General features: G+C 34.1%; 1 protein-coding gene across 1 annotated transcript; it reads left to right on the top strand.

Annotated features, from left to right (window-relative positions):
* Nucleotides 1-288: 288 nt before the first annotated feature.
* Nucleotides 289-4,231, top strand: LOC132628356 (uncharacterized). Its single transcript, XM_060344143.1, has 3 exons — nt 289-437; nt 1,525-2,123; nt 3,875-4,231. The coding sequence occupies exons 2-3, from the start codon at nt 1,662-1,664 to the stop codon at nt 4,025-4,027; spliced, it is 615 nt and encodes a 204-aa protein (XP_060200126.1). The 5' UTR covers nt 289-437; nt 1,525-1,661; the 3' UTR covers nt 4,028-4,231.
* The last annotated feature ends 6,503 nt before the right edge of the window (nt 4,232-10,734 follow it).

The following is a 10,734-nucleotide window of genomic DNA, read 5'->3' as shown; positions in this document are numbered from 1 at the left end:
TCGAATAGGCTTAATTTTGGGCAAAAGTTTGCCTTAAGGCCTAATTTTGCTACAAACCTCTGTCTTGCAAATTTTTTTTTGACTGAGCCAGAGTTTGAATCCAGAACCTCGAGGTATTAGGAGAAGGCTAAAAATTAAAGACCAACAATTTGAGGGCCAAAAATTAAAGACCGGTGCCTTTGAAGGTCAATCGTGCAAATGACCCTATCCTATCCGAATTGCTATGGACTAAGCCCAATGGGTTACACAACAGGCCCAAAAATCTTCTAGAAACGGACCATATATATATATATAATCCCTAAGGCCTTGCACATTCAACTCATAATGACAAGTTGACAACAAACATATTTTAGTACATAGGAATAATATCATCTTATGGATTGGTGTGGCATATTCTGATGCTATGCCATTTTATACTTTCCGGCGATTTAACGGCTGTAAGTTCTCTCTTCTTTCACTTTTCCCCCCTCAATGTTTCTTGAAAAGACAAACAACCCCCTAAATTTATTTCAATGCTTTGTTTCATAAACAGAAAAGTTAAAAAATTCGATTTCAGACATAAAATTGACCAATTTAAAGAGTTAATGTGACTATGTCTCACATTAGAAATGATGTCAAATGATTGAACTGTGTACACTTATTAAATTAGGATATTAATATTATCAAATGATTAAGCTTTGTAGCAAAAGACATTGAAAATTAGGGTGAAATTTTTGTGAATGATTAAGCTTTGCAGCAAAACACTTAAGGGGCTGTTTGGTTGCTGGTTAGAGTTATGCAGCGATTAATAATGAAGGGATTAGTTATGCAAGGTTTAACTACGCTGCATAAAATAATACATATATTCTCTCGTATATGCTAGATTGTAAATTGGTAACTAGAAACCATACTTGATGATTGTGCTGAATTTTATACATAACAACTAAAATGCTACCAAACATGGTATTAGTTATGCTGGTTTTAATACGTGAATAACTTACTTCTTAACCAGCAACCAGACGACCCCTAAGTACATTCAGTGGCGGAGCCAGGATTTTCACTAAGGGGGTTCAAAAATATAGTAAAAAACAAGGAAGCCAAGGGGGTTTAACATCTACTATTTATACATAAAAATAATTTTAACCTTGTGTCTACATGGTAATTTTTCGCCGAAGGGGGTTCAGGTGAACACCCTGGCCACCACTTGACTCCGCCCCTGAGTACATTATAATCATTTCTATGGTCAACTTTCATAAATTTGACCTTTAAACTATCTTGGAACTAGACATGGAGTCAGGATTTGAACCTTCTGGGTTCTAGATTCTAGGGCACGGGATCAAGTGTGTGCAATTGGGTTATGAATTTATTTTTGTACATATTTAGTAATTTTCAGCACATATAAAGGGTTTGGACCAAAGGTAGTGGTTCTTCCAAATCCACATGTTATATACTACCTCCGCCCCTGGTTGGACAATAAAAGGTGTAACGACTAATATGCCGTTTGTCAAGTCAGTAGTTATAACCTGTCTTATTTTTTTTTTTCAGATTAGGTGTATGTGTTGCTTGTCCTGTTGATACAGCACAAAGTTGGTGCTTGTTCTTTCTATAATGTCGTGTGAATGAATAGCTGAAGAAAGCCAGCTTGTTATTGTGATGTCAACACGCATAATTCTTGGAAAAAGATGGATTCTACTTCCAAGAACTCTCCCTTTTGCTTAAAATGGCCTTGGGATGTCCATAACCAAAACCCGAAGAACCCTTCGCCTTGTACCTTTGAAACTCCTTTTCTATTCAAGCCATTCAAGATTCTTGGCTCTGGAGTGTTTAATTTCATCCAAAATATATCAAAACCCCTACCTTTATCACCCGGATTTAATTCCCAGTCGAACGGTGGAGTCAACCGAAATAATACCTTGAAGTTAGTGAAGAAGAAATTGACTCCTGCAGAGCAAGCGGAGATCGAGCAGAGTGCATTAGCGTCTGTCTTGGCCAGTGGAAAAGAGGGTACTGTAATTGAATTTTACTCCCCAAAGTGCCAGCTCTGCAATTCTTTGGTTAATTTTGTTAATGAAGTTGAGAACAGGAACTCTGATTGGCTCAACATTGTTATGGCTGATGCAGAGAATGACCAATGGTTGCCTGAGGTACTCTTAATGCTCTATTCATTGTATTCTCACATTTTTTGAGAGTCTGTTTTAATTTATATATCAATTGTGGGGCGGATTGGTTTAGACTTTGCACACTCCAAGAACTGAGAGGGCCTCATACTTTTGTTGTTTAATTGTTGATATAACTCTTTTTTTCTTTCTGTATTGAAACGATATTTTTATATTGATTCTTGATAATCTTGAACTAGTGTTGATAATTCAAAGCTAGACTCGTGTTAAAGGCATTATTACTGAGTATGGGACTCTTCTAGGGGTGTCAAATGGGCAGGTTGGCCTAATTTGGACGGGTCAAAATAGGCTGAGTTAATAAATACTTGGGCTGAACGGGTTGGCTAAAATGGGCTAAAAAGCCGGTCATATCAAACTAAAAAAATGTCTTTTTGACAATATTTGAAAAGGTTTCTCATGGGACAATTTAGGCTACTTCTCAGCCCAACCCAATTTTTAGATGAGTAGAAATACGTTGGGCTAAAATGGGCTGAGCTAAGATTGGGGAGAGGATCCCCTCCAATAATGATCCATCCGGTAATTCTCAATGGGGTCTTGGGATGTTGCCGCGTGTTTAAGAACCTTTTAAAGGTCAGGATATTTTTGTAGATATTATGTCTCAGGCATGTTTAAAATTCTTGTTTCTCTTTCGAACAAAATTTAAAACAATAATTTTCAACCTTTTCCTATAGCTAAGCTTCTGTGAATGATGCATACTCCAATTTAAATAGGATGCTGCTGCTGCCAACAATACTAATGGCTTTGATGACATTATATTTGAGCTTACTCCAGTTATTCTCTATATTGTTGACTTGTAGTTGGTAATCCACTGTTTTATTGATCCACTTTCTTTGAATTTGCACCAACAATCTCCTTAATATTTATGAGATCTATTAGAGAAAATTTTAATGGAAAACAAAGCCCTAAAGAGAAATAAGAGAGGAGGTGAGAACCTGAGTTGAAGTTTATTTTTCCATTGAAGTTGTGGACTTTGCTGTAGTAATATTTTGAAATGAACATGGTATCCACAACAATTTAATCTTGACCTTTAAAAAGTTCCTGAACATGTGTCAATATCCCACGACCCCATTGAGAATTACCGGACGAATCATTATTGGTGGAGATCCATTCCCTAAGATTGATCCGCCCAAACTTGGCGAGTTAGGCGGGTCATATTTTCACGGGAATTTTACCACCCCTAGATTCTTCTACCATGTATCCAGATATCATTGCTATGTTAAATTACCTTCATGAATCAATTGGCTGTTAAATTTTTTTATTTCTGTTCAATATGTTATATAAAACTGCAAAATATTGTCAGCAACGTATTGAAGCTAAATGTCATCCTTCCAAAGTCTTTCCGTAGATTAGCTTAAGTTTCTTTATACTTAAAATTTGGTAGATCTCTGTCTTTGTAAGTTCTTTGATCGACTTTTTACGCTTTTGGTTTTAGCTAATTGATATCTTTCTGTATGCTGGGATTGGTTACTCTGTGGCGACAGTTGACTGATATAATTGGAAGTTACTCTATGGTGATAGCTAAGTTAAACTGTACAATTGAAAATAGGGAAAGTCGAAAAGAAGTAACTAAAACAAAGAACAATTCTTTCTGTTGTTTGGTTGGTCTCTGTCACTGTGTATTACCTGTGGAATAATCCATCTAGTACTTCATGTTGGAAATGATTGACTTTTCACTCTTTTGGTTTAACTGATTGTTATCTTTCTATTTGTAAATTCAGCTTCTCCATTATGACATAAACTATGTTCCTTGCTTTGTTCTACTGGACAAAAACGGGATGGCACTTGCAAAGACGGGTGTTCCAAGTAGCCGTCTGCATGTTGTGGCTGGCGTTTCTCATCTCCTCAAACTGAAACGTCCGCAACACAAATAGTGCGCCTTTGGTTGATACAACAGCAGACGAGGTTGTTGGCTTGTCGCAGTAAATTGCATGTAAAACAGTTTTTAGTTGTAGGGATCGACAGTGTGGAACAAGTAATGTAGTAGTTATCAAGTAGAAGACCTTTACTTGAATTAGTCTGTAGCTTTGTAATCCATTTTGGATATGCTGTTATATGAAGGTAAATTAATTTACATACCCGTCTGGCCTCAAAAATAGCCTACAGATGTATGATATATGTTGTTTGATATGCATATTGGTTAGCAGTTGTAAATATTTTTGAATGAATAATTTACCCTTGTTCGTAAGGTAAATAAGACAATAGAAAGATAAAAGGTGGTCTTTTAGGTGATTCATTCAAGGAAAGCTAATTGAAACTCCCAAAAAATGATTTTGGTTTACTCTTATCTTCCTTCTAATAGGGTTGGTGTAAGTGCTACATTTCAGTCATAAAGTATTTTATTTGCCAAATGCGCGTTGATTTCTTGATTATAAAGTTTGTAGGCGAATACAATTATTCGATACTTATATTGATGAAAGGTAACAATATTCGATGAAATAATTAAGGTGTGTGCAAGCTGATTCGACCAAGCATATCAATGTCACCATGCTCTACTAAGGTCTAAGGGATATAACTCAAATTTGTCATAATTGTTTTGTTTAACAGAATATTTTGCTATAAAGGTTAAACTGAAATCTGGAACATTTTATCTAACAAATAATTTAGCGTCCATTAATTTAAAGATAGAGATCATCTCACAAATTCTAACATAAATAAATGCTTTTAGCTCTTAACATTAACCAATTACAGAGCTTTCATGTGCACATGAGTAACAGAGTAAACATATTATTTGTTGCATTAGTGGCATTGCAGTTTACTTAACCATCACAGGATACAACCCAAAAAAAGAAGGAAAAAGACAAATTATAAATAGAAAAAAAATCACTAGCTGATGCTGACATTTATGCACTGGTTGGATAAGCAATTTCCAGGCTGCGACAAAATTTAATTCTATAATATTAACAATAGACAACAGTAATAAATATTTCAAATTCAGCGTGATCACACATTTTCAATTATTGTTGTGCTTAGGAGATAATTGTCCATGCACCGATAAGAGATGTATTAATTCTCAAGAAGAGAGGAACCGTGGTGGTCCCTTGAATCACCTGATTTTGAGTGAACCGAAAAGTGGATCTACAGTAAATTTCACGTGAACCACCCCATCTGTCCTTCTAAAGAGGAGCTTGGTTTCAAAACCTGGTTTGAAGAGTTTGTCATGTTAAGATTTACGCAAATGTCCCCTTTTAGGTCACTAAATCTTTGAATAGTTCAGGTGTGTTTTTAACCATTAGCTCTTTTATTTTTATGAATATAATCTTTAGGACCGACGAAACATTAGAGTATCGTATAATATCTACAAAATTAAAACTGTCATCTGACGTTTTCTCATAAGATTTTCAATTTAATTAAAATAAATCTTTAGATCGTGATTTTAAAAGTTCGTGAATTGCAAGAGAACTGGAAAAGGTTATTTACTACTACAATATTGGTTCTAAAGAGGAATAACCGATTTTTTTTTGGCTAATGTGCCTTTGAATGACCACATGGACCACATCTCAAGGTCAGGTACCGATAAGTAGGGTTGTTCACAGTTTTGGTTAAAATCAAAATCAAACCGAAAATTTAACCAAACCGAATAAAATAACCGACATTTGGTTTAGTTTGGTTTGGTTTGGTTTTAAATTTGAAAAACCGATAATATTTGGTTTGGTTATGGTTATAGTAAAAAATAACCGAATAAATAACCGAACCAAACCGATAATTATATACATAAAATTTATAATTATTTATATGTATAATATTAGCTTTTCATAAATAATTAAAGATATTTTATACCTTTTAATTATTAATTTAATTTTGGTCTACTTATTTTTAAGGCCCATGTCTTAAAAGAATATGTCCAACAATCCAAGCCCAACTCTAATAAGTCGTAAGCATAAGAGTTGTTTGTATTTTGAAACCTCTGTTTGACTTGTTCTTTTGAATCTAAACTGCGTTGCAAGTTTGGTCCACCTGATTTGCCAACAGCGTGTCTTTCCCTCAATATGCAGCAAAGTTCACCCTTGTGGGCCATGAGGAAAAAAAAGCTTCATAAGAAATTTGAAGAATGTAGAGAGAGAATATTTGAATTGTCACGGCTAGTCATAAACCGAAAAACCGAACCAAACCGACAATAACCAAACCGGTGGTTATTATTTTACTTGGTTTGGTTATGGTTTTAGACATTTAAAAACCGACTAAATTGGTTTGGTTATGATTTTAACCAATAACCGACCCAAACCGAACCATGAACACCCTTACCGATAAGCACATTAAACTATTCGTGTAATAAAAAAACTTCACAGTCAAGACATAAAGACACAAATATTAGGGGCACATTTATCACCGAGCTAATAGGCCGTCGTGCTTGTGTCAGAAGAACCTAACGCTAAAAGAAGCAGAAGGAAGCTTCGTAAATTAGGAAGTGAATAAGTAGAGAGCAATTGACATTTTTTATATTCAATGGGGTCCAACATGCCAATAAGTCCCAAAAACCTGTTTTAATTCTTTGCACTTACGAAAACTTTTTCTTCCAAACCAATTATAAACATGCAGATTTCTCAATAATCTACTAAGTATATTCCATGACTTTAAATTTTAAAACAAGGGCACATGGCAACCTAACTTCCATTATTTGGCCTCAATGCACATTTTGTCATCAAGTTTGGACATCTTCAATGATTTTACTAATTTACAAAAATTCCATATATATAGTGGCACCTGTTAATCGAGACCCAAAAACACCCTGGCTAATTAATGTGGCCTACTTGATGAATGTCTGCGAACGAGACATCGAAAATTAGTCTGCGTGCATTGTGCTCGATAAAGCTATCAAAATTATAAGTATATTATACATTGACAGGCTATTATTTCAGGTAACGACTATACAATGTTAAGATCCCTTAAACTTTGGGGTAGGAATGATACATAAAGCTTGGCGCTGAACATCGTCACCATCAATTGATTTCTCATATAATATTGATACATTCGTCCTGGCACTCCTGCCTTCTGAAACGTTGAACCATATTGATCCATGTAGTATATGGAATTTCCTTTACACCCTGGAAAATTGGAAGCCAAAAAAGATATGGACGGATGACTACCACACAAGAACAAGGGTTCATCTCCCAAGTAATTGTCCACATCAACAAATATGGATTCGTTCGTTGATGAGTTCGAAACCAACTTGGAAATCTTAATGTCTAATGCACATTTGTGAATTCTTAAAAGGTCGTTACTAACTTCCAGAAGAATAATCCATTGGTCGTACGATTTCCTTAGACTTAAGAGTAGTGGTGTCCCTAGATATAACCGTGCCTCTATTGGATAAAAGGCAGAGGTTATCGTTGTAATATATCATGTCAGAGGCTTCACAATCCGTTGAAGTATAAATCCAGGTTTTACTATCGGGTTTTAGGATAGCCAATTGATGCCCTTTCCCATTCTTCAATGCCACTACCTCAAAATTATTAAATGGATCACTAGTTGAAGGATTTTGGGATAGAATAATTTTTTTGATATCAAACATGAGAGAAGGGAGATGTCTAGTTTCACTGGAGAAAGGGTTGAAAAGTGTCACACCGTAGCAATGTGTTTGAGAGAAGGAAGATGATGTACAGTCAGGTGTTTGAAAAACCAACCAACTATAAGAGGAACCGCAACATCTCCAGGTGGAAGGTATTATTAGTAGGTTAAGGTAAGAGGTGAGACCGTTGATCAAATTGTATGAGCTTGTGATATTGTTAAAGCCGCCTTTATCTTCCAAGATCATTAGCCGAGGAAGTTCTTCAATAGAATTTGAATTGATGTACACATCGTAATTTTTGGATACAAAGGAGAACCAGGGTTTACACACTGCGCTAAAGCGTACGCAATTAGAGATGGAAGACAACTTTTGAAAAATTAAATCGAGTATCAAATCAGTGAGTTCTGCCCAGTCTCTTGATCTTAAATTTGAATCCATTCCTTCACTTCTTTCAATGTGCATATAGGTTCAACAAAAGATGAAGAAATCAAGGAAAAGCAAGCATGTAATACCATATATATAAAGTATAAGAATCTTTTAAATTAGTTGAAGATATATCAAATCTCCTAATCAAGGTAAAAAAAGGACTGTACAAGCCAATGCCCATAATTACGATCTCCTAAATCAAGTATATAACTCCTAAACTTGGCAAATATATTTACATCTAATGTGCAATTTTTTTTTATTCTTAATATGAGTCGGTTGAGGAAACATAGCACTTCACAAAGTTTGTTTGGCTTGGACTTTATTCGAACTTACACAGCCCTAATATACTTTTAATCTGAGGTATTAGTGTTTTTTAATATTATATTCTTAGGAGTTTTTTAATTTATGCATACTTATACAGCGTTTGGTTGCTAGTTAGGAAGTAATTCATTTATAAAATTAGTATGGCGTTTGGTTTGCAATTTAGAAACACATATAACTAATACATGTATAAATTATGAGGGAATCTATATATTATTTTATGCAGGGTAGAAGATGAAATAACTAATACATGAATAACTAATTACATGAATAAAAAATTGAAATGACAATATTACTCTTATCACGCGCTCTTATCACACGCACTTAAATAATGAATTGACAAGAGGTTAACAATTACTCCTCGCTTTCCGCAAGATCATAAGTTTATTCTTGCGTTATTTAAAAATAAGAATATTAAATCGACTTGGATTGATTGGATAGAAGGAATAGTAGTTTGTCTTATATTAATTTACAGCATTGTTTCTCTTTCGTTAGTAAGAGCATTGTCTCTCTTTCGTTATCTTTTGCTCTCCTCGTATATAGGTTGGAAAAGTTTGGAACCCTTACTCAACATAGGGTCCAAAAACCCGACATACACATTTTTAGCCGCGTTTCAACATTTTCTGCTTGAGTTGTTGACACACAAAAAATGTAAACGTTTGAAGGTACCGTTCTGCTTTATTATAGCAATTTAAGATCCGTGGGTCACTCTCTTGTAAGTGCTCGTCTAGCTCCCTCTCTTTTGTCTCCTCTTTTTGGTTTTAGCTGAATTTGACATTTTAACCATCCCCTTCGTGCTTCGCCGCCAAATCCATTTGTGCGCTACGGGCAGAATACGCAAATTGCTCAAACACCCCATAGTGGCATTAATCTAAAAAAATTAGTGCAAGTTAATTACTGCACCATCTTAGTGGCATTGATCTAACTAGTGGTGTACATGGACCGGGTTAGTTCAGATTTTTTAAACATCAAACCAAACCAATCGCGTCGGATTTTTAAATTTATACACCAAACCAGACCAATAAAATTCGGGTTTTTCAACCTCGGGTTTTCTCGGGTTATTTGGTTTTCTCGGGTTTTTTGGTTTTTTTTTTTTTTTTTGGAATAGTCTTGATACAATACATATAACTTTTACTTCAAATATTTCTGTCCTAGTAAGATACAACTATATAATTAAGGTGTTTCTTAAGAAAATAACACAAAATGTGAGAAGAGTGATGACATTGTAGTAAAATATTCAACAAAAACTAATAAAATCGGTTAAAATAAATATTGCTAATTAACAAGCCATAAAGAAAATGACCATAATCTAAAAATACTAAGTCATGCTAAAATAAGCACGGCTAATAAGTATTAATTATATGACAAAGAAAAAAAACTTAAGTTATGTATTTTCACTCTCTAAACTAATTATGCAAAACTAAAGAATAGATATCAAATATTATTGTCATTCCTAGTGGTAAATTGAATTTCTTTTGTTAGCGTTAGTGTTGAGCTGGTTTTGGTTTGAACTTTATTTGAGTTACAAATATCCATAGGATATAAAATTTGTTGACATTCAAAATTCTAAGTTTAAGCTTGAATAATATGATAATAGATAAAAAAAACTACAAAAAAATAAAAGAAATATTTATAAATTCCATTACAAATAAATATTTTTATGTATAAAATATTTTAAAAATTGAATACATGTAATATCGGGTTGGTTTGGTTCGGTTTGACTTTTTTTAGTTAAAACCAAACCATCCCAATTATGATCGGGTTTTTTTTCTCAACACCAAACCAAGTCAAACCAAACCACTAGTCGGGTTTTTTTCTCGGTTTGACTCGATTTATCGGTTTAGTGCGATTTGTCGGTTTACTTTGTACACCCCTAGATCTAACAATAACTCTGAGTACTTATGAAAAGTCCAAGTTCTTGACAGATTAGACTGTTAAGTTTGTTATAATTTTCCATTGCTAACAAATCTCAAGGAGATTATGTTACAATAAATCAAGGACAAATAAGGGAAGTAATCACATGTAACCACAACATTAATTAGTACATGTTCAATGGACAGTCAACTTATTAAAGCTGACAATAGTAGTTACTATTACTTAATTAGGAAACGGATGAGTAAATTAATCTTTGTTTTAACTAAGTGGATAACCTCTAACTTGTACAACTAGACTTAGAATATCTTAACTGTCATCACTACTCTGTTATAGAGTTTGAAGCTTTAAACAACTCTCTCCATTTATTAATTGACAAAATGATTTTCAAACAATTGTTAAATCCCATCTTCAAACCTCTTAATTTGGTAAAATATTCGTACCCAGTGTTCA

Source organism: Lycium barbarum, chromosome 1, assembly GCF_019175385.1.
Source record: "Lycium barbarum isolate Lr01 chromosome 1, ASM1917538v2, whole genome shotgun sequence".
Taxonomy (NCBI): Eukaryota; Viridiplantae; Streptophyta; class Magnoliopsida; order Solanales; family Solanaceae; genus Lycium; species Lycium barbarum.
Note: the sequence above shows the minus strand (reverse complement) of the source record. Positions and strands in the feature narration are given on the sequence as shown.